General features: G+C 41.0%; 1 protein-coding gene across 9 annotated transcripts in view; it reads right to left on the bottom strand.

Moving 5' to 3' along the window:
• PROM1 (prominin 1) overlaps window positions 1-25100 on the bottom strand; it is a 66647-nt gene that overhangs the window by 30172 nt on the left and 11375 nt on the right. For 6 of the 9 annotated variants that reach the window (XM_065658989.1, XM_065658951.1, XM_065658997.1 and 3 more), the window contains exons 3-5: window positions 11018-11076; window positions 6819-6845; window positions 5059-5264 (exon numbers count right to left, since the gene is read on the bottom strand). In XM_065658989.1, the coding sequence (XP_065515061.1) occupies window positions 5059-5264; window positions 6819-6845; window positions 11018-11076 (292 nt within the window). The remainder of the gene's footprint in view (window positions 1-5058; window positions 5265-6818; window positions 6846-11017; window positions 11077-25100) is intronic. The other 3 variants (XM_065658980.1, XM_065659014.1, XM_065659022.1) reach the window with 2 other exon arrangements.

Genomic DNA, 25100 nt, shown 5'->3' with positions numbered 1-25100 from the left:
GATCTTTTAAAAGCACTTGAATAGTTGCTAAAATAATATATAAGGATTTCCCGACGGAAAGTGAGCTAGACTTCCAGTCAGCACTGCTGATTATTTTCTATTTGATCATTCCCCACTGTGAAATTCTAATTACAACCCAGAAGATCTGCGTAAACAGTAAGTAAAAAGGCAATTAAAAGTCCCATGAGAGGCTTCAAAAGCTCTTAGTGCACATGATCCTTAGGTTTTTGTTTAGTTCAGGTGTAAAACAGACTTAAACAGAAGGATGACTTTTTGTTTTTAAACATCTCACATTAACAGCTAACCTTTCAAATAAGAACCAGAAAAATCCAGAGGGACCATCAGAGTGGCAATAGCCTCAAAAGCAGGCTGACTACAAACCCACTTGACGTGTTCAGCACTGGCTTCCCACAGATTTAACTTGTGAGCAGCACAGATCCACTCAACACACAGGCACGAAACACCTGCCTAGAAGCTGCAGTCAGGTGCATCACAGGCAATTCCAGGATGGCACATTTATTCAGTCTCTTACTTTGTACTGAAGCTCAGTACTAGAGAGGCAGCACTCTGAGAAGCCATCACAAAAATCCAAGCCGCAGGAGAAAGGAGTCACTAACACAAATGGTACTGTACTCTTCCCAGACTGATAATTTTCCTGAGTTGGATTGTCAAGACCACTAGTAGTAAATACTACTGTTTTTAAATAAGGCTTAAAGAAAACCCATACCAGGCTCCATACGGGACAAAATACATATGGTAAGTATAATTCTTGATCCAAATGTATGTTCAAAGAAAGCCATAATACAGCCACGCAAATGAGAAATGAGATGGTGGAAAGCAAATGGGGACCTAAAATGACACAATTTACATATTTTACCAGGGCAAGACAGGTGCAAGCACCCTGACGATGCCTGCCTCCTCTTATCAGCGATCCAAAAAAATCTTCATCTTTATTTTACTTTGACTACTTTAGCTTCCCAAAGACTTGTTCTCCCTGTAAAACTGGTCACGTACAAGAATTTTTGCTGCTCTGACAAATAAATACGCTCAGCTGGAAAACTCTGAGTTCAAAGCATGAGACAGAGAGAGGTGGCAAGGCCATATGCTACAGGTGCTGGTCTACTAGGATTTTTTCACTAACATTTTTCTCAACATCCAAAAATATTCAGAACAGGATGACAGAGTTGGAGATAAAGAGGTTACTCCTCTACCCAAAATTTCAATTATGTATTCAGAACTGGCTATTAACTATCTTCCCAGAAGTCACTAATGAATGAAGGGACACCAACAGTTTTCTTGCTACTTATTTAACTAACAGCAAATGGCATAGTTTTTTTTCCACTATGACTAACATTCAAGCAGCCAGTCATCGGCTACTGCCCATGGAATGGGAACGCTGAATGCACCCAAGAAACTGAGTAACTTTCAACCCAAACCACTATGTGATTCCATGATAAGCAGAAGTAAGCAGTTTCATTTTAGACACATGCAATATACTATTTCTTCTACAGTTATAAATGGTAATTGTTTTTAAAACATTTTTTTTTTTTTTTTAATATCAGAAGAAAAACTGTCTCAAGCTATCAGGAAAAGTAAACATTTTTATATTGCTCTGAGGTTTGGAGTCTGTAACAACATCCTTGTTCTTTGGCCAGACAGCATTTTTATGTCCTTTCAATGTTATGCTCACAGAGCAGAAAGGTCAATTGGAAGCTAACAAAACTGTACTTTGTAAGACTTGAGCACGATCATTTTTCTTTTCAGTCTCCTAAATGGAAGGAGTGGGAGGAAACAAGACAGCAGAGATGCTTTAAGCAGACAATTGCAGCTACATTCCAAATGTAACTAAACAAACACACAAGTGAGAAAGGAAGAAATCTATTTATTATGTAGCTGAGGCTTGAGTCAACATTCAGTAAGCAGCTACAAGGAGAAAGTCATAAAGCAGTAATAAAAAGGACATGCCTTTTTTTGTAACAGATTAGAGGACTGTTGAAAACAGTCTCTTCAGGAGTCAGAAATTCCACCCTCAATTTCTTGTCAGGTTTCACAGGCTGATACAAATGTTACCAAACCGGTTGCAGGAGGGGGACCCAAGCCTTCCCTTTAGCCCTGCTTGCAAAAAATTTCAAGTCACAGCACAGAAACAGATTTACGTACTGAAAGAATGTCACCTCCTCACTGCTAGCTAATGAATTCAAGACAATAATGGTCTGCAGATTTCTGTAAAAACTTTTCCTACCAATTCTTTCACATAATGTTGATTCCCAGTTTCTGAAAAAGTATTACCAATCTCACAAAGCCAAGAGGGCACCTATGAAGCCTGCATGAGGTACTTGCCACAATATCGAGTATCATTCCCTTCCCTCAGACTTGGCTTTCCCTAGCTTCATATATAACAACATCCACAATTTCAAGAAAGAGCTTTTAACACAAGCTCTCTTGGGAAGGACAGAAAACTTGGCTATGTGCTTTTTTGTCCAATAGCCACAACACTTTCTATCACCACTATTAAATCTGGTATTTTTGGTATTACAATGTACACTTTCTTAAAAATCAGATGTCCCTTCCTCACCTTTACAGTATAGAGGAATTGATGAAATTACATTTCTTTCCCATTTCTCTGCCCCTAAACTCTTAACCTTTGAAGAAAAACACATAATTGTTTTAAAGATAAATATGGAATGTCAAACCTACCCAGCTATCTATTTGATACATTATTTCTACATCCTGTGCTCTTCAGCAATAGAATCCTACTTTGTAGGACAACATTCATGTATAAAAGCTGTGAATTACCACAGATTCTGAATGTATTTTTGACTTTATTGAAAGAAATATTTCAAGCACAAAATACATGTACTGAAAAATGACACACTTAAGGCCTATTTACTTTAAGATGAACAACTGTGTATTTAAACACAAGTCTTCTGACTTGTTTCTTATACCTCTTCCTTGAGGAAAGCGTAATTCCCATGTATACCTCACCTTCACAGAGCAGATCTAAGATTTAGCAGATCTTTTAATAAAAAAAATACCATCTTTATATATTACTTACACATCATTCCAGTAAACTTAGTACTAAAACCTCACCCTAATTACCAGAGCACTATATCACTGGAAAAGTAAGAAGAAATGTTCTTCGTGATTTAAATCTACTAGCTGAAATCTTCCAAAATCTACATTAACAGCATACATACGTAAGTCAGTTTGAATCTGCATGCTGGCACACAGAAAAGTCACCCATAACATACATTTAGATGGTAAACCTGAAGAAGTACATCCCCTAGAAAACCTTCCCATTCCTTAAAGCACCTTCCTTATTTTGCTGGGGCAATGGCTACCAACAAGACTGTCCTTTCATGTTTCAGCATAGTCGTAACAAAGCTGACATGGGCTTAAATAGATCCAGGCACAGCATCTTCTTTCCCCTGTGAAAGAAGATCCAGGAAGGACAGCAGAATCCTACTTTATACAGAGGTGTACTGGAGACCAGAGCACTCAATCAGACTGAGGTCAGTAATATTAGCTTTGTAAAGTCCTATCTTGCCTTGCACAGCACTCACAGCATTAGAGACTTAGCCAGGGAGTCATATGAGATTACCTTCACCTGTGAAACCTGCAGACAGAGTTCAGGCCAACACCTCTCTTAGGGTAAGCATCTGATACTCCTGATGTCTTATACAAGAAGGAAAAGAAAGGGTGAGTTAAAGAGGCAGTTTCCCTACTCCTGGAAAGCATGTTACTATGGATCATTGATCTGCCAGTCATGACCTCAGAAGGAACATTTGCCAGTGCTGGGATATGCTTAATACCACTAGAATAGCTGGCAGCAAACACACAAGTTAGAGAGACCAACTGGGAGGACGATCTCTCAGTTTCTCAGCTGGCAGGCAACATTCCTCAGCCATTATAACCAGATTGTAGCATTCTGCAAGCTGGTGTAAAGATAGCTGGCGTAAAGATAGCTGGCAAGCTCTGTGAGCCAACTTCAGTTTTGGCATGCCAAGAGGTAATTTAATAACTTTGACTTCATTGTCATATGAAGAACTTTTGTCCTGTCATCACAGCAGGAACGCACCTATCACCCACAATACCACTCGGCTTCCTGTTCTTTAGAATATTGAAGTGTCATGTTTGTTAGTGATGCCTGGGAGAAGAGAATGTATTCTCATCTCTTATATTGGCATGGCCTACATTTGAGCATAGGCAAGGTCTCGATTTGTCATGATGAACAGTAGTAAAAAGAAAAAAATTCTAGATCACACTGAAGTGACAAAGTAAATTTCATCTGACTGAACAGTTATACAGTATAGAGCAAAACTCAATTTTTTAATATATAAAAAATTACAAAATAAGGATAGAAGGGAAGTGGAAATATGAAGAAGTTGAAGGAAAATAAAAAGCTTGAAGCAAACAATGTATTTTGAAAGCATCTAAAGAAAAAAGAAAAGTCTTGACTGCAGTCCCTCATCACCCGTTAACACACCTAGCACAGGAGTATGTATGCTCTGAACACCAATAGTGGAAAAACAACTCCAAACTCCACGAATTTACAGTGAGTGGTTTAAACAACTCAGTGTCCCAGAGAAAACCGTTGTTTTGAACTAATGAGAAAATCTCAAGTACGGCAAATAGTGAAGTAAGTCACACAATTGCTTTTCTCACCCTTACTACTTTACCAACAGCAAAGCATTATGTTGTACCTCAGATTCTCAACGGGATGGTAACTGAACAAAGGACATAGTATCTTATGTTCATAAATTTAATGTAACATTCTGCAATTGCCATTTTAAGACTGGCAAAAATTTATTTGCCAAATTCAAGCTTAAATTTTGTTTGGTTTCATACCTACATTCCTCTTGAGTAAACAATGACCTGTGGATAGCAATGGTAGCAGCATTTTCATAATGCAGTCTTATTTTCTCTAATAAGCAGTAATATTACTTTGTCTAATAAAATCATTTCTGCACCTGTAGGCTAATACAGTAACATTTGTCATATGAAACCGCAAAGTTAGTGCTATACCAAGCTTCGCATTGTTCTCTTTATTACACTTGCCTTATTATTAAAGAAGCAACAAAAAGAAATGTTGCAAAACAGCTCCTCTGACAGTCAGCATTTTTCTTCTGTCTTTGATGCATTTCCCCACCACAGTTGTCACAGCAACGACACATACAGAAGCAAAGTCCCACAAGAGGCAGTAACAAAATAAATACGAATCCCAAGGCTGCGGAGACTATAAAACCGATTTCATAGTAGATGGCCTGTAATTCAGACAAAGATAGTGGTAACAGCAGATATCAAAGTAACTGCAATCAATATAGAGCAAAGAATTAAAAATCAAACTACAGACTAAACCATCTACTACGTTACCCAGGTTATGGAGTTGGTGTATTTTGTCAAGTGACAACTTTTCTAACAAAAAAGATGCATAATTATTAGCTATCAGTATTTCATGTTATTTAGCTAGAATACTAGCTAGGTAAACTACAGGAGGGAGTACGAGGAGAAAAATACACTCTCAAGAAACAAATGTGAATCACTGCAATTGAAACAGGTTAAAGATGGACACATTTGATTTCCCAGACCACAAATTTACTGTTTCTCACACTTTTTCCAAAAAGGCTCCACAAATGCCAGAAAGGCTGACCAGATCAATACTTCATCTGGGAGGGTGGAAGGAGGCTTAGCTTGTTCTCCATTTTAATCAGTTATGAGTAGAAAGATTTGTACGTATGACCACAAAGGGAAGTACTCCACTGGGTGATGGATTGCAATGGCAGAGGTTTCTCCAAAGTGCTGAAGTTAAAAGTGCTTAGGGATTGGAAAACATGAAGGAGTGGATTTTAAGCTCTCCCAGGTAAAGACATTTATTCGGCTGCCAAACAGCAAAGCAGCAGCGACTACAAGGATGCTTTTAAAAGCTGGAAGGAGTGAAAGGGAACAATGCAGTGCAATACTCTAACTAGCTTTTACACTGGAAACAGTGCAAGTGCTCCAGGACAGAGCAGCTGGGGCAGGCAGCCCTGGCACAGTTCTACACGAGGCAATGTGGCCTCAAGGGGACAAGCTGTGAGCTGGCCATGCATTTTTCCCTCTGCTGCAGACACAAGCCAGCACATCCCAAACAAGATCAGGCAAGTGTCTGCACACAGAGCTAGATAGTGCAGTATGGGCATGCCCAGTGGTCTTTCTTCCCTGATAAAGCTCTTTTTTCCTTTCCCAATTTTATGAGAACCAATTCTCACTCTAGTACTTTAGAGTCCGCTTCCATTTTACAAATCTACCAGCACAAGGGTAACTTGGTAGTAAAAGGATGAAATGCAGGCTCTGTGTTGTCCTGCAAAATAAGTTACAATTTCTCAAAAGCTATCAGTCACGCTCCACTTCCAGCTTTGCTGATGCCCTTCCTCACAATCCTTAATTACCAACTGATCCACATACAGCAACCATCACCATTAGCAGAGTTGCAAATTTCTGACCTAAATACCAATTCTAGTTTGAAATTGGAGGGGGGGGGTGGTGTTATTATTGTTATTAACTGCTGGTTAAAAGCTGTTATCCCGTCTTAAGAATATGAAATAGATGCCAGGAAGAAAAATTTGGCTAGACCTTGCAAAAGAATTACTGGGGTTTTTTTTCTAGTTAGCTGAACATCTCAGAAATTATTTGAAAACATACATTATTTTAATATAGGTTAGATGGAAAAACACTGTTTAAAATAACACTGAAAATAGTTATTGATGTTTTAATAGAAGTAGTGCATACAGACACGGTTAGTTTCTTTTCAAAGCTGCACCTCTACCATAAGACATTACCTGAAGAGTCAGGACAACATTCTCTGGCTGTGGAAGTCAAAACAAATGGAGAATGTGTATAATACACAGGCAGCATGCACAAAAACAAATCACATGAATAATGAATAATTAACCATGACCAAAACAACTGACACAGAAACAGTAACAAAAAGCCACTGAAGTAAAACTATGCATAGAAACACCAATAAATAATTATGGAAAACATTTATGGTAGAGTACACAACAGATAATTTCTGGTTTTCTTGGTAAATGAAAGGAATTTAAGATTTGCCCAACAAATATTTCCATCTTAAACAAACAACAGACCAGTTATTTCCACACTGAGCATGTTTCTTATCAATCCAAACACATCTCTCAAAAGATAAGGCCAGAGACTGCATTTTGTGGTTTAGCAATTTCTTCACAAATTCCACCTGTCGTAACAGATATGATATTCCTGACTAACTTTTTCTTTTCAACACTTATTTTAAGCAGCTTCAATAGCAGTTTTAGGTTCTTAACACATTACAGACAAAATTCACCCTCACTTTCAACTAATTATGTAGAGGTTAATTTTAAATTATTCAAAGGTAAAAAAAAATGCATTCAAGAACAACTGAAGAAGTTTATTTAACAGGTTCTTAATTGTTTTCTTACCCGTAATTTCAGAAGAACACTGAAAACTAAAATTCAATGACAGGAATTTCAGAAGAACCCAACTTCCCCTTTGTTTCCAAAATGGAAATAGAATTTCTTGTATTTTCCTCCTTCATCTCTGTATGACAAGTTTACAGCAGATAACATAAGTGGAAGGGTGTTGTGGTTTAAGGTACTCAGCCAAATGACTGCTACTGCTGAACCCAGGAGAAAGGGAAAAGGGAAACAGACAAGCTAAAGACAGCAAGACCGGTCAACCCAAGGTCTGATGTGTGGGAATCAGAAATGTTCTCAAGTCCTGGGAAATTTTCTTCAGTATCGTGCACATCTTTATGAAATGTCTACTGTACAATATACTTAAAATGTTTAAAATCAGAACTGTATTTTTAATGGGAGGAAAACCAGTGCTTACTCTCCCTTATAAACCTGGCTCCAAGTACAATTTTGGATGTTTTAAGCAACACATCTCCCAACAGAGGTAAAGCGACGGCAGCAGCCACAAGCTTCCTCCCCCTGAGCAGGCACGGCAGCTGGGCTGGCCTGACAGACTGCACGCCCTGGCAGGGGACAGGGACATGTCATGGGTAAAGAGTCCAACTGGGAACACTAGGGGACACGGCACAGAAGTGGGAAGAGCCTCCTGGGCCACTGACACATTCTACATACAGGTTAAAAACAAGCATTTAAAAAGATAGGAAGGAATGACAGCAGAGGCAGGTCTGTTCCTGCTATTGAAGGGCTGTTCCTAATGCTTGGTGAATGAGTCTTCTCACATGGATTTACACATGGCCAATTTCTGTCCCTTTGCTTCTGTGATAGCACCATCTTTTGCCCAAACAAGAGTGCTTTCTTCCTGGTGTTTCCTCTCCAGATATATCTTAAAAGGCAAATCACACCCCTTATCAATTCTTTCAGTAAGCAAAGCAAACTCTTCCAGTCTCCTCTGATGAGATATCAATTTGATGGATGGACCACTCGGTGGATAAAGAACTGGCTGGATGGCCATACACAAAGAGTTGTGGTCAATGGCTCGATGTCTGGCTGGAGACCGGTAACGAGTGGTGTCCCTCAGGGATTGGTGTTGGGACCGGTCTTGTTTAACATCTTCGTCGCTGACATGGACAGTGGGATTGAGTGCGCCCTCAGCAAGTTTGCCAATGACACCAAGCTGTGTGGTCCGGTTGATACGCTGGAGGGAAGGGATGCCATCAAGAGGGACCTTGACACACTTGTGAGGTGGCTGATGCCAACCTCATGAAGTTCAACCATGACAAGTGCGAGGTCCTGCACCTGGGTCGGAGCAACCCCAGGCACAGCTACAGGCTGGGCAAAGAAGAGATTCAGAGCAGCCCTGTGGAGAAGGACTTGGGGGTGCTGGTCAATGAGAAAATGAACATGAGCCGGCTGCAGTGTGCGCTCGCAGCCCAGAAAGCCAACCGTATCCTGGGCTGCATCAAAAGGAGCGTGACCAGCAGGTCGAAGGAGGTGATCCTGCCCCTCTACTCTGCTCTTGTGAGACCTCACCTGGAGTATTGTGTGCAGTTCTGGTGACCTCAACATAAAAAGGACATGGAACTGTTGGAACAAGTGCCAGAGGAGGGCCACGAGGATGATCAGGGGACTGGAGCACCTCCTGAATGAAGACAGGCTGAGGAAGTTGGGGCTGTTCAGCCTGGAGAAGAGAAGGCTGTGTGGAGACCTAATAGCAACCTTCCAGTACCTGAAGGGGGCCTATAGGGATGCTGGGGAGGGACTCTACGTCAGGGACTGTAGTGACAGGACAAGGGGTAACGGGTTAAAACTTAAACAGGGGAAGTTTAAATTGGATATAAGGAGGAAATTCTTTCCTGTTAGGGTGGTGAGGCACTGGAATTGGTTGCCCAGGGAGGTTGTGAGTGCTCCATCCCTGCCGGTGTTCAAGGCCAGGTTGGATGAAGCCTTGTGTGGGATGGTTTAGTGTGAGGTGTCCCTGTCCATGGCAGGGGGGTTGGAACTAGATGATCTTGATGTCCTTTCCAACCCTAACTATTCTATGATTCTATGATTCCTAGATCACCCTACTAGACACATTCTGAATTCATCCTAGTCTGAGTTCATTCTCCCCAAATTTGAGTGATCAAAACCACAGTCATTTCTAGCTACTTACCCGCACCCTTCAACAACATTCACAATTCCATATTCCCAATGGAAATTCATCTGGGGTACATTCTACAGCCACACTGACCTCTGCAAAGCTATCTCTCACTGATGCTTCTGAGGGACCCTCTATTTGCCCTGATATAGTCTCCTTTTCCAAATTTGTTTTCAAGTTTTGTGCTGTAGTCAGGTCACATTTAGGACCTACATCTGTTTTGCTTTTTAAGCACACCTAATATTCTATTTGCCACCCTATTTTAACAAGTGCCTCCACCACACAAGATTACAGCTGTCATTCATCTTAAATTTCTCATGACATAGGTGCTAGCTACTAAACACTATACTTGTGCTTATGTATACCACCTATGGCCTAACGGTTTTGTCCATAGACTGCCAATCAAGTCCACCCTACATTCCTTCATGGGTGTGCAGGCGCTGTTTATGATGCAGCACTCCCACAGAGCCCCACCAAACAAGCACATGGGATGTGCAAGAGTCACTTCATGCATCATAACAACACCCACACTCTTCAATGTCATGCAGAGGTTATTACTGGAGCAATAGGCTCATTGCCAGGAAAACATGGAAGCACATGACTCTTCCCCTTCAAATCCCAGAATCATTCAGGTCATCCTGATTTACAGCTGAGTGCCTGTATGCCAAGCGCCATACTCATCTTCCTGACAGGTACACCACACTGCAAGGACTACAAGCAAGTTAATTCATACAAAGTAACTTGTCCATTGCATGATTGTGGTTAAGGTTCCTACTGCAGGAACTCAACTAGTGATACTGCTTCAAAAATTAGCTACTCTCCTTGGGAACAGCCTGAATCAGATGGATGTTACATTCTATGTTCTCTTGCTACCAGATACCTTATGAATTTCAACTATTACAGGACAATCACAAACCAAAAAGAGATAATGAAAAATATCCTTGACATGATTAACATGCTACATAAAATAAAACATACTTTATAAGTAGGAACCTTACATGGAAACTTCCAATTTACAAAGGCACAAGAACCAGCATATAAATTCAGCTTTTTAAGGACAACAGCTGAAGCTAAAATGAGAGCTGAGCAGTAATGGTTCCTTCTAAGTGTTTTTAAATAAAAGCAGTATTTTTCAGTACAAAGAGCCTTCAATCTTTGTGCAACAGACACCATAATCACATTACAGCTGGAATTTATAAGTAAGCCTTAACTATGCTTAGCTTCTTTATAGTATCTTAAGGACTTTTCTTTGTAATATTTTTTGAAAGGATTTTGTCCCATATTTCTATGAAACCATCAGACTTGTTATTTGCAAATTTGATTCTTGCATCCTGTTGTTAAAGCTTTAAAATCCTATTCCCTGCTTTAGAAACAAAACTAAATTTCAAAGTCAGCTTTCATTGTTTTATGCAGAGATAAATAAACAATTTACCTTTTGATAATCGCCCTGTACGTTTCCAAACTTCTGCTGTGCTAGTTTTCTGACGAGATCTGAAAATAAGCAAGAATATGCCATTTTAAACAATATAAATTATAAAAATGGGGGAAGAGAGGAAGGTATAAATTCTGTTGTTAAGATAGGCAGAACAAAATTAAGAACAGACATCAGCAGGACAGTCAAGCACGTAAGTGTTTTCATAAGCCTGTCTACTAACAAGATTTTTAATTAACTCTGAGTGCACAGGAAGATAACCAGGTGATCTGTCAATGAATCAATTCCTACTGAAATACAGTGATGCTTTTTCTGCGGTCATCCTCTGTATCACAAAATCATTATTAAAAGTTAATCACAAACTTATCTAATCACAAACTTATCAATTATTTGGACAATGTTCAGCTCTGCTTTATATTTATGCCAAGTACATACATGAATACATTATAGATACACATAAAGTATTAGATACAAAATGTGTAAAACAAGCACGTAAACAACAACTTCTTGAATGAATGGTACAAGGAAGAAGGCCCTTATCTTGCCAGCATTATCTCAATCATTTGGTCTTTGCCCCTTCATACTCCCTTTTCTTTTGGTCTCTGGACCAACAGACTTTGCATGAGAGTACACAACACCACCAACAAATCAGAAAGCCTAACAGATGACAACTTACTGTGCTTGCAGCTCCATCTAACACACTCATCCTTAACTTATTCACAATATGGACAAAATACAGTAACCACCAAAAAAAAAATCAAAACCACAAAGTAGGAATATAATACAAATAGCACCACTTCACATTGTAAATATCATTTCACCACACCAGTTTCTTTCAATATACCCCAGCAGCTGCAATGAATGGATCTCCTTTTGGGGACATCACTACCCCACCCTTATCAAGGTTTTGACAGACCTATGGGAACTATGGTGGGAACTGTGGCTTTTCCTTTCTGTGACACCCTGCACTTGAAAAGGGGCACCACCAGCTCTGCAGACCCTCTGGTTGCATTAAAGCAGCCATGCTTGGATGTCTGGGAGAAATGACTGACTGACCTTCTGATCTCTGATGAAGAGGAAGCACATTAGAAAGGAGCACACTACACCTCAAGTAAGAGCACTCTGCCCCCCATGCTCATACAGAGCTGGACTTCATGGTACTACTACTGCCCTGTCATTAGTGGCCCCATACATAAATGAACATACTTGATAAAAGCCTCCAGTAAGTTAGCTATCCTGGGGATCAGTAAAGGACCTGAAGGCTCAAAATTGACTGTTGACCTCCCAAAAATCCAAGCCCTCTCAGAAATTATTGTAGCACTCATGAAATATGTTCAGTGAGCTCACAGAGACTGTGATCTCACTCCTCTCTAACCCTGCACATGGCTCAGGAAACTACCACGTAATAAAACAGCACCCATCGCCCTCCCTCCCCAACACCCTGCAGAGGGAAACATGGACTCAATTGATCTGCAACTTGCAGAGATCCTGAGGAGTTCCTCACAGAAAACTATGTCCAAGGAAAGAAAACAGACAACAGCGAGGCCACAACTGCTGTTTCAGGGAAGATACTCCCAGCTAGGAAGCTGCAGCCAGCAGGACTTCCAATCGAAAAATGAAAATCTGTTAATGGATCACAGGAGTGTCAAGCCACAGATCATTCACAGATGCAAAGCATATTCTGTAACACAGAAAGAGTGCTAGCTGTAGATGATCAAGGACTTTCCACAGTGAGGCAACCTCATTCTGGAAAGACCATACATAAGGTAGAAGATGAAGCTGAATCCCACAGTAACAGAAGTAAACCCAAAACATGTAGAATAAGAATCCAGGAAGAACAAAAGTGTTACAATCCCTGCAAATCCTTTCAAGCTCTGCATCTTGAGAGTTACAAGACCACTGAAGGGCATATGCCACAGTATAGGCAACACAGAACTGATCCACTGCTGCAGCTCTGAGACATCTTGCACACTATGATCAACAGTCTTCCCTTTATCGAGGTCATCCCAGGCAGCATCTGTGTTTCTCTGGGAATTTCAGCAGCAAGAAGGTTTACAGCCAACTGAGGCAGAACTGCACAAAACCCAAAGATGTTGTTAGACAATTCTTCCTCAGCAGAAGTAACATTTCATTCTTCTTGCTTATATACCTACCATGTAAGTAAATTTAAGAAAAATTGGTGCACAAAATATAAGCACAGTGAATTTTCTCTACAGCAATATGCCTGTTAGGAAGGGAAAAGAGCTAAACCAACCTTCTTGTTTATATATTTATTCAACCATTTTGCATTGTTGACAACACACTGAAGAACAGCCACTGAAGAGAAACTTCTACCAACTTAAATGACAGTGCAATGGGATGGATGAAAAAGTGATAACTTCTGTGATCCTCAGTGGCATAAGGCAGTACAGATCGAGGGTGTGCAAGTGGTCAAATGCAAAATGTGACTGCCCAGGATGCTGTGGCATCACCCTCCCTGTTGCTACTTCAACGCAAACCCAGGAGACCCCCTAGCAACCTCACTTCCAGACTGCTCCTAACTTGGAGGTTCCTCTTGCTCTGGAAAAAAGTTGGACCTGATGACCTCTGGAGGTCCCACCCGATTTGAATTACTCCAAAGTTATCCTACAATCATCATGACTTTTTGTTATAAACTATTTAATGGAAGAGTGAAGGCACTGCCAGGAAGCATTTTAGAAAGCTGAATTCCCAACCACTGGGAACTAGTACAAGATAATATTTCAAAAGCATTAGCCTTTCCTGTTAAATAAAAGTTGAAAGTTTTTAACCATTTTTCTAGCTGAGTGTCTGTCTCACTCATAAATTAAATCCCCAACAAACACTTTACATAAAGCTTTACATATATCTATACACATATATTTAAAGACATCTGTATGGATATGTACAGCTACTCAAGAAAAACAAAGGATGGTTGAGGCTGGAAAGAACCTTCCTAAGATCATCCAGTCCAACCCCCCAGCTCAGTGCGCACTCATCCATCGCAGCTTACCAAGGACCACATCCAGTCAGGCTTTAAAAGTATCTCCAAGGAGAACAGATAATACTTTAAAAACAAACAAAAACACCAACCAAAACTGTTATGATTACTTGCAAGATGTTTAAATTGCTCAGAATGTTCCAGATTCAGTTGTTTGTTTATATTATTTCGGTAATTTATAGCATGCCAGTCAAAAAAATGACAGAAATCAACCTGAATACACTATGACAAACTGATGGAGAAAACAGCATTTTCAGCGTGGTTTTGAAATTTAGAGGTTCTAAATCCTGCTCATCAGAGCCTAGTAACTTTTAGGTTTATTATAAATAAGAAAGCCTGAAAATAGGTAGAGTTCCCACATGGACTGAATAAGTCAAATTGTGAGAACAATACAGATTTTATACACAGCACAATGGCCACTATTACACAGCCCATTTTCCCCCTTAATTTCCCAGAATGTGAAATTTCCCTGCTGAATAAAGATTTACTACTTATATTACTCTGCAATGATTTTTCAGACATAACGTGATGCTTCAGGGTGTTTTTCTCACTAGGCAGTGCACAGTGATTGACCAGTCATTGCCATAAATTTACTATTTCAATAGCCTTCAGTATCAACTGGATTAGACATATTCCCAGTTAAATCATTTCAAATGAAATGTGGCAGTAATATTTCTCATAAAAAATTTGGGCTATAACTGAATCATAGAATAGTTAGGGTTGGAAAGGACTGTAAGATCATCCATGGGCAGGGACACCCCACACTAGACCAGGTTGCTCAACGTCCTGTTCAACCTGGCCGGATGGAGCATTTATAGAATCATGGAATAGTTAGGGTTGGAAAGGACCTCAAGATCATCTAGTTCCAACCCCCCTGCCATGGACAGGGACACCTCACACTAAACCATCCCACACAAAGCTTCATCCAACCTGGCCTTGAACACCACCAGGGATGGAGCACTCACAACCTCCCTGGGAAACCCATTCCAGTGCCTCACCACCCTAACAGGAAAGAATTTCCTCCTTATATCCAATCTAAACTTCCCCTGTTTAAGTTGTAACCCGTTACCCCTTGTCCTGTCACTACAGTCCCTGACGTAGAGTCCCTCCCCAGCATCCCCATAGGCCCCCTTCAGATACAGGAAGGCTGCTATGAGGTCTCCACGCAGCCTTCTCTTCTCCAGGCTGAACAGCCACAACTTCCTCAGCCTGTCTTCATATGGGAGGTGCTCCAGTCCCCTGATCATCCTCATGGCCCTCCTCTGGCACTTGTTCCAGCAGTTCCATGTCCTCCTTATGTTGAGGACACCAGAACTGCACACAATGCTCCAGGTGAGGTCTCACAAGAGCAGAGTAGAGGGGCAGGATCACCTCCTTCGACCTGCTGGTCACGCTCCTTTTGATGCAGCCTAGGATACGGTTGGCTTTCTGGGCTGCGAGTGCACACTGAAGCCGGCTCACGTTCATTTTCTCATTGACCAGCACCCCCAAGTCCTTCTCTGTGGGGCCGCCTCCTCCAGTGCCATCCACTCAGTAAAGAACTTCTTCCTTATATCTAACCTGAACTCCCTCTGGTTAAGTTTAAACCCATTCCCCCTTGACCTACTGCTACAGTCCCTGACGAAGAGTCCCTCTCCAGCATCCTCGTAAGGCCCCCTTCAGATATTGGAAGGCTGCTATGAGGTCTCCATGCAGCCTTCTCTTCTCCAGGCTGAACAGACCCAACTTTCTCAGCCTAGAATGTGAGATTACCTGCAGTTACTCACCCACACATTTGTAAGTACAAACATGCCTTAGTGGTTTTGCAGGATCAAGAATCTCCCTTCTCATTGCAGAGGACATTGGACTTTAAAGAGATCTTTAAAGGTCTCTTCCAAGCCAAACTATTCTATGATTAACATCTTCATCGCTGACATGGACAGTGGGATTGAGTGCGCCCTCAGCAAGTTTGCCGATGACACCAAGCTGTGTGGTCCGGTTGATACGCTGGAGGGAAGGGATGCCATCAAGAGGGACCTTGACACGCTTGTGAGGTGGGCTGATGCCAACCTTACGAAGTTCAACCATGACAAGTGCAAGGTCCTACACCTGGGTCAGAGCAATCCCAGGCACAGCTACAGATTGGGCAAGGAAGAGATTCAGAGCAGCCCTGCAGAGAAGGACCTGGGGGTGCTGGTCGATGAGAAAATGAACATGAGCCGGCTGCAGTGTGCACTCGCAGCCCAGAAAGCCAACCATATCCTGGGCTGCATCAAAAGGAGAGTGACCAGCAGGTTGAAGGAGGTGATCCTGCCCCTCTATTCTGCTCTCATGAGACCTCAACTGGAGCATTGTGTGCAGTTCTGGTGTCCTCAACATAAGGAGGACATGGAACTGCTGGAACAAGTCCAGAGGAGGCCACGAGGATGATCAGGGGACTGGAGCACCTCCCGTATGAAGACAGGCTGAGGAAGTTGGGGCTGTTCAGCCTGGAGAAGAGAAGGCTGCGTGGAGACCTCACAGCAGCCTTCCAGTATCTGAAGGGGGCCTATAGGGATGTTGGGGAGGGACTCTTTGTCAGGGACTGTAGTGACAGGACAAGGGGTAACAGGTTAAAACTTAAACAGGGGAAGTTTAGATTGGATATAAGGAGGAAATTCTTTCCTGTTAGGGTGGTGAGGCACTGGAATGGGTTGCCCAGGGAGGCTGTGAGTGCTCCATCCCTGGCAGTGTTCAAGGCCAGGTTGAATGAAGCCTTGGGTGAGATGGTTTAGTGTGAGGTGTCCCTGCCCATGGCAGGGGGGTTGGAACTAGATGATCTTGAGGTCCTTTCCAACCCTAACTATTCCATGATTCTATGATTCTACTGGGTTTTATGCACATTGATAGCAGTGACAGCTACTACTGCGGCACATAAATATTAGGCTAGGGAATGTTCTGTGCCAGGTCCTCTGCAAACAGAAGCACCAGGTTTTCAGTTATGGCTACACTGCTCACTGTAGCACAGTGAAAAGACACCTCTGCTCACATTTAATTCAGCCTGTGATTTTGGTTTGCTTTTATGAAGCATCTTTCCTCCCTAGCTAGTACATCTCATGTCTAGTATTGAAAGAAGATTTTATTTAAAATCAAGCTAAGATGACTCCACACAACACTTCTGCATTATTGGTAGAACATCACCTTGAGGCTGATTTCTGTTTCAAATATAAAAGTGCTAGGAAGGTGTGATAAAAACCAGTGTCCTTTATTTTCAAATTAACAGGATTACTTCTGAAATCTCAGTTTGACCAACTGCACACATTGTTTCACAGGACCAGTAATCCAAGGCTTTAGCACAGAACACATTTTATTATTGGGGTTAAAGAGATTTACTTTGTGAGGCTCATTTACACGGCTAATTACATTACTGTTTGTCTCCTCCCCACCCTCATCACACATGCAAAATGCCATCTGCCCTAGTAAATCTAACTAGCCAGATGAACTGTTAATTTAACAGTGCAATTTGTGATGAAATATTAAGCCCCTCTGAGGAATCCCAGTTAAGAAAACATAATCACTGACTCCAGCACTGCATGAGTATTGTGTACATACATTCAATATCTCATTACCCAAGCGAGAAAACGAGGTTATCACTAGGCTTGCCTCTCAGAACTGCTCTACAAAAAGGGATAGCAAAAATAATAAGAGATTTAAAAATAAGCTGTCTGGCTATTAAGTACCAACATAAATTAGTTACAAATTCTTCTTCCAAGAAAGCTTTTCAAATCTAGGTGACAGAAAAACAGTTGGAGTAAAACCTTTGGGAATGCTACTCTTCCTCTTCACTCAAACAATTCCATTGAGCCGGTTCAGTTATAGTGCAACTCCAGCATTAATCACATTATGCCAGAAATTAATTTATCTTTTTATGCATAATATAACATATTGAGCTTCTATTCTGATAAGGACTTCAAACAAACCAGTAAGAACCATTGCTGAAGCATTCATGTCACACTGAATGGAGATTTCTCAGAGCAACAAGGGAGAATTACATAGATAATACACATGATAAATTAGTAACTGTTTTAATGATATCTCATTTTAATGCATAAAACAGTATTTCATCCCATTCCCTTTCATCTATAATAAATAGACTCAATGGACTACACATATACAGAAGAGTTCAGCATCTCTCTGAATATGGGTCAGTTTGACGACAGTGTAATCAATAAGTAGCGATAATTAGACTGAAGTTTATGAATTAAAAATTACTTTAAGTTTGTTTTTATTCCTCTCTAATTATGACTCAGACTAACAAATAACTCTTGCAAGTCCAAAAAAACCAGGAAATCTATATTAGCCTTTCAGACTTACCAGGGATAAAAACTTTTCAGGTAAGTTTTACTGCAAGTGTAGCTTATTGTCATTTCACAATACTTGCTTTGCCTTGACTGGGGACTTGGTTACTTCCCCAAAGTTAGACAGCCATGAGCCATTAGCCTTTACTATGGTTGGATCCACCTGCCACTGACAAGGTCTCCTTCAGCAGGTATCCCAAAGCCACCTTTGGTCCCCTTCACTGCCACCACCTACCTAATGGCTCTGCTCACTCTCAGTGTCCCTAATCCCACAGAGATCACTCAGCTCTGGTTCCACAGAGGCAAGAATTCAGTGATGTTGATGGCCACAGCATCCACCATGCTCTTTGGTGCAGAGACTGCAGAGAGGGTCCTGCCACACTGCTCACCCTAAGCAGTCTGTCCTCTTTCAGCAGGCCAATGCAAAGTCTCACAGATGAGATCTTCCCACTTCCCACAAAGTAAGTGCAAAGATGAGGAGTCTAATCCATGTGTTCACTCATAGCCTAGACCATTCTTTTCCAGCTCCAGAGTTAACTCTCTTAATGTCTCCCTCAGACACAGGTTATGTCCCTCCCCATTTGGGGACATAACTTTTGTCCCCAGACTAAGAAAAAACCCCACCCTTCTTAGATAAATTCTCCCCTCAACTTTTAGGCAAGTTATCTCTCTATACAATTGCCATCTTTTTCCCTGAATTACTGAGAACATCAGGCTGGTTTGGCTTCCACCCTCCCACTCCTTGCAGAAAGCCATTCTGTCCCTCTTCCCTTTCAGCACAACTCTTGAGTGACCTACCTTCCCCTCACTTCTGAAGCCCACACATGAGAACACCTACTTACATTACAGAGATACTGAAACGAAATTCTGTTTATTACCCTACATTAAAGAAATAATGTACAAAAACTGTAATCTTAAACCATCAGTCGTGCCTTTGGACAAGAAAAAAAAGGCAACTAAGAAAGGAACCTTTCTGCTTTCCCTCACCACTGTCACACAAGATGAAACCCTGGAACCTGTTACTCTACAATGGCTGAGAGAGCATGTTTGAATGGGAGAAAAAACAACAAATACATACTAAATTGTGTAAGTATTTTAACTCACGTCTATTGCAATATTTTTTCACCATCTTTTGACTTGCGTATGCTGTTTCCTCTCACCAACATGATCATCGTCCATTCCCACTCACTGACTCTGTGTTCTTTAATTACACCCTGATCAAAAGCACTTATCCTGTAGTACTTAGGCTCAATCTCAAAGTCCAGCAACATATGACACAAGCAAAAATCCAGCAAATACATTTTTAAGGTCTCAGCAGACTTACAGAGCACATACTGCTTTATACATAATTGAATGGACAAGTTACTAGAACACCTAGAAATAAGTCTTAGCTTATACTGGATGCAGTGAGGAGCAACATCAGAGGGGGCAGAGCTGCAATACCAAGTAGGTAATGTATTCAGGAGCAGCTATGAGCAGGATTGGAATTGTCGAAATGCTCTAAACAGGGTGAGCTTTAACCACAGCACAGGTAGGACTAGGCATGTTGGAACTGCTGAAGACAAGGAACTACAGGGCAGCCACACCTGCTGAAGGAGCCAGGCCATGAAATTAAGGAGACCCCCTTTGACTTTTCCTGACAGAAAACATCACTGATCCACTGAAGAAACTAAACAGCAGAGGATCAGATAATACTAACAGTCCATGAACTTCATTCGTGCATGCGAAAAGTTCCCCAATTTTCAAAATATATGGATAAGACAATGGAAGTTTTCCAAGTTTAGCTTTCTCAGGGCTGTTGTTAGTCAGAAAGATCAAACAGGCAATTTAAGTTTTCCACAGAAAATCCTCATACCTTATAGCTGCCTAAATGTGAGGTTCTTCCATTAGTGCAGTCACATTTTCTGTTTAGGCACATTCTCCTTTCCATCAACACACAGAGGCAACATTAAAGAGCCTGATCAGGAAAAGGTTTGGAGACAAAAAGAAAGAGCCACAATATTGACTGTTACAGGACACCTAGAATGAAAGCTTTCTCCTTTGAAAATAACCTTTGCAGGGGCTTTCTAGCTGTTCTTTGCTACAAAGAAAGTTCTGTTCTTGCTGAAGTTCTGGAAAAAGAACAAAAAGAGAGAAGCCTTTAGAAAAATCTTTGCTTAGGAGGCTGTAATAAATTTGCATGTATCACGCAGACACAAACTCAAGTAGAAAGCTTTGAAGTATTCCACACAGAAACTGCATTCTCTCATTTTGTGAAGGCAACAAAACTTCTGTAGCACACTGTGCCACGGCAGCTATTTTTTGCCACTTACTATGCCTGCAGTAGCTACCTGAAGTTCTCTCTAGGCCACCATCTGGTAAGGATTTACAACAGATTACGGGCAAAGATTTAACTTGGTGCACTGTTTTAGCACACTGCAGAGACTGAGCAACTTCTTGACAGCGTGGACAGTGTAGACATATTGGACTTGTAACTTTGATCAAAGTAGTAAATATTTAGACTGTATGAACAACATTTTTCCTACCCCCTTCTCTCCTCAGAAGTTGCTGTAAACTGAGGAAAGCAAAGAAAATCCTCTTACATTGCGTAACTTGAATTATTTGAAATACGAACAGAGATAATTGGGAATGACACACTGGAGCCCTGCTGCTACCAGCTTTTAATTACCTCAGTGACTGGTGTTCTGGCAGCTTCACTGAGATTCCTTAGAATTCCTTCTCTCTGTTTTCCCATTTCTGCAAGAGCCACAATTTTCCACATATGTTCAGTATCTGTGCCATGCACACAGGTTTAAAGTATTACAGAGCTCACTACTTCACTCAAAAATCAAAGCAAAAGTAAAGGTCGCTACTTTGAAGTTAATTAGGCATCAAGTTTGTGTTTGTTCTATATAGGTACACCCAGGCATCTTTTAGCTGAGTTAAACAGCCAAAGTGATACTTAGTAAGATATCCACATTCACAACTGTAATCACTGTTAAAAGTACAGGAAAATAAACTAATTTGGTGTATTTTCAGAGATAAGAAAGATCCAGACACAATACAGTTTAATCTTAGATCTGTTCCTAGATGAAAAATAAAATAAAAATATCTATACATTGAGGGAAAAAAAGGGGGGGCGGGTCAAAACTGGGTTTTTGTTTGTTTTTGTTTTTTTTTTTTTTTGTGGTTTGTTTGTTTGTTTTTTGTAACTGGTAGGCTTACACTAAGATTATAGACTGATAGATTAGTCAGCTTAAACTACAATACCTGACACTTGTGGCAGCTGGTTTCCCTTCTAACAAGGTAATCTGCTTGTGGAAAAGTAAGTATACTCAAAAGCTTTCATACCAACATGAAAAGATTTAATACTGTTAAAAGGATGACAAAACCCACTAAAATGAGTATTTACACATTTATTTTTCTCCAGCAACTTTTGAATAGTGCATATTCATTTCAGAAACAAAAGCATATGATGGTCTGTAATAAAAAAAAGAAGTCAAATGACTTCCAATAACAGGCAGTATCTGTAAGTATCTCACAAAATACTCCAAATGCTTCATAACAGCCAAGATGAAGTAACTGAGGGGACGCTTAGAGGCCTGTGAAAACATTATTCCAGTAAGTTCAGAGACATCCCCATCAGTTCCATGAACTACAAAAACTGCAAAAGAGAATGAGGTTGAACACTGTGCAGATAGATAAGTTTGTAAAAATTAAATGGAGGGGGAGGATGGATAGCAGAGCAGGTGCCACTGTTAAGCTAGGAAACTCATGAAGCCTCAGCAGAATGGCCTGAAAACCCGTAAGACGTCTGCAGTCACAGATAATTTTCAAAGAGGTTCACACACAATGTAAGTTCCCAGGGAGTGTGGCTGACCCAAAACTTATTAAATCCCACTTCTCACCATATAAGATGCTGCAGGTATGTTTTGAAGTCTCAAATAAGCTTTCATGCTTTCAATGGTTTAGATTTCCTGCTAACAGAGGGAGGGACACAAAGAACTGTCTTCTTCACATGGTTATAATCTGACTCACTGGCAATCCAAAAGACAAAACTTAGGCTTTGACCAAGGGTCAATGACCAAGGTGCTTATCTCTTTGCTACGAGATACTAAATGGGATGGGCCATCTTTTAGAACAGAAAAATGAATGCACACAGAACTTAATTCAGTATTTTGCTGTAATCACTGGCACACAGACACCACACCACATTCAACATATCCAACACTACCACTCCTACCCCCAACACACACACCATACAGTAGTACCAATTATCTAGATACATGGATTTTTTGGACATGGTGCCTTTGCTTTTTTCTTTAAATATACAAACCCTATCAACAAAGCTTCTTTATCTAGAATAATAAATGAACAACAAGGACACCTTCTGTCAAAATACCACTGTGTACCTCCCTCCCTTCCCTTCCTTGTAGGCAGCACCCCTGGATTTAGCTGTGCCCAGAACCTGTCCCCTGCACAATGAGGCAGGCAATGCTGCTGATCAGCTTGTTGTGTCTGAGACCTTGTGTCTCTCAGTAATGTCCACAGACAAGCAGAGCAGGGTTGGGACAGTTTCAAGCACTGGCCTGGCACTGCCATGCTGTAACTATTGCAGGTTTCCTCAGTACCTCACCCAGAAAATGCCCAACCTGCTTGCCAGGAAACGTGCCAAACAGGCTGAAAAGACTGGAAGCGGTGGAAGGCAGGTTAGGTTTGAGAAATATGAGCTGAGTTTCAATACCACACAACTGTAGGCCCATTTTATTTACTAGTACAAGCTAGCCTCCAAAAGGCACTACTGCTTGAGGCACCCTCCAGTCTATTACCACAGTCATCTGTGGCAATGCCACTTCTGAACACCCTCCCCGCAGAAAGTAACCCAATTCCCTCAAACTCTGCTTGAGGTTGATTTTCATTTGTTTCTCTCTTCTGAACTAATAGTGTTGAAATTGCAAAGCTGGACTGTCCTTTTCCAATTGCTGTCAAGGCATGTTTCTTCTCGTAGGCACAGCTGGCAGACAATATTAAACCAGATTAGGGCAAGCACTGTGGGTACTGTAGAGAAAGGATTCCAGATGTGTGTACAGTGCAAGATTTTCATGACCAGCTATACTGCACTGATTAAAAAATTACTTGCATATTTTCCACATCATACTTGACTGCAAAAGAGATTCCTTGTTTACATAATCCAAATGAGTGGGCAGGAAGACATCAAGAAGTGTCAATGACTGCAACTGTAGTTTTCCAGCACTCTCTAGTAGATGTGTATAAGCCTCCCCTCCCCAAAACCTCTGTCGCTTCCCTGTCCACAAAAAATCCCTTTGACACACAATCTGCTAGATAGTGTGCAGTTTGGAGTAGTTAAGGGAAAGAGGCATTACTCTTCTGATACCTAAGAAAACAAAACAAATCAGACCTTAAAACTGCTTCAGAAACATTCTCAGCATGTTCCTTGTTTACATGGGTATGCCATCAAGCAGAGCATCTCTTAACTTCCCAGCATGAAACGAGAAGTGATTTTTTATAAACACTATTTCCTTAAATGTATATGAGTGGGCAGGGAAAAGAGGCTAATTTATATTGTATCTTTCTGCTGCTCCATCTTCTGCAGTATTTCCAACATTAGATATAAGAAATTTCTTTCTATGTGTACACCATATTACCAAATAAAGGAGGACTTTATGTTCCCCTTCTTATCCCAGTCCTACTCAAACGACACCACCACTACTTGCAACATACAACTCTTGTCACTGAAACCTGTAATTTTTATTGTACACGCTTTAGCTACTATTGTACTTTTATGCCACAGCTCTAGCTACACCACTAGAAAAAAAAAGGGGGAAAACAGTTATAGAAGGACTCTTCCTCAGGGATTTCAGAGATACGACAAGGGGTAATGGGTACAAACTTAAACAGGGGAAGTTCAGGTTAGATATAAGGATGAAGTTCTTTACTGTGAAGGTGGTGAGGCACTGGAGGAGGCTGCCCAAAGAAGTGGTAAATGTTCCATCCCTGGCAGTGTTCAAAGCCAGGTTGGACAGAGCCTTGGGCAACATGGTCTAGTGCGAGCTGTCCCTGCCCATGGCAGGGGGGGATGGAACTTGACGATCGTAAGGTCCTTTCCAACCCTAACAATTCTATGTGGTAAAGGTACTGACTCTATAGCTTACCGAAATTGTCATTTCACAATACAGCTTAGCCAGTCTAACAGCTAACTTACTGAAGGGCAGGTCTTGCTCCTCTTCCCTTCTCAGTTCCTCCACCAGCTGCTATATCTGTGCTTCCAACCCAGCTCCAGGATGGAAGCTTTAAGAAAACCAATGCCTAAGCACATGGAGGCAGTTGTCAAACGCAAGCAGTATGTCACATAAGCGCTGTTTCACACCAAACTGCATGCAGCTGGAGAAGGGTCATGGTAATTTATGTTTTTACAAAAGGTCATAATTGCTTTGGGGGCTGGACTGCAGCATCTGCACGCAAGTCAGAGATCAAGTCAGAGCCAGGGCACAGTCATTTCACCACATGCTAGTGTGGTTATGCCCAAACTTCCTGGGAAAGTCTCAAGTTTAAAAACAAAGGGCATTACCAACTATGCATTGCTGAGTTTAGTTCTAATGCTGCAACATCCAGACTCATGCACTTTTTTTATGTAGGGGAGCTGTGGAAGATTTATTGTTAACAAGAAGCAAAACTAAAGTAAAAATAAGGCAGCCAAGAACTAAATAGTTACAAAAGGCAAAGAAATTAGTTTTAAATTAAAAAAAATAAAAACAAAAAAAATTAAAAA

This window comes from Lathamus discolor, chromosome 1 (genome assembly GCF_037157495.1).
Source record: "Lathamus discolor isolate bLatDis1 chromosome 1, bLatDis1.hap1, whole genome shotgun sequence".
Classification (NCBI taxonomy): domain Eukaryota; kingdom Metazoa; phylum Chordata; class Aves; order Psittaciformes; family Psittacidae; genus Lathamus; species Lathamus discolor.
This window is presented reverse-complemented; position numbering and strand designations above follow the sequence as displayed.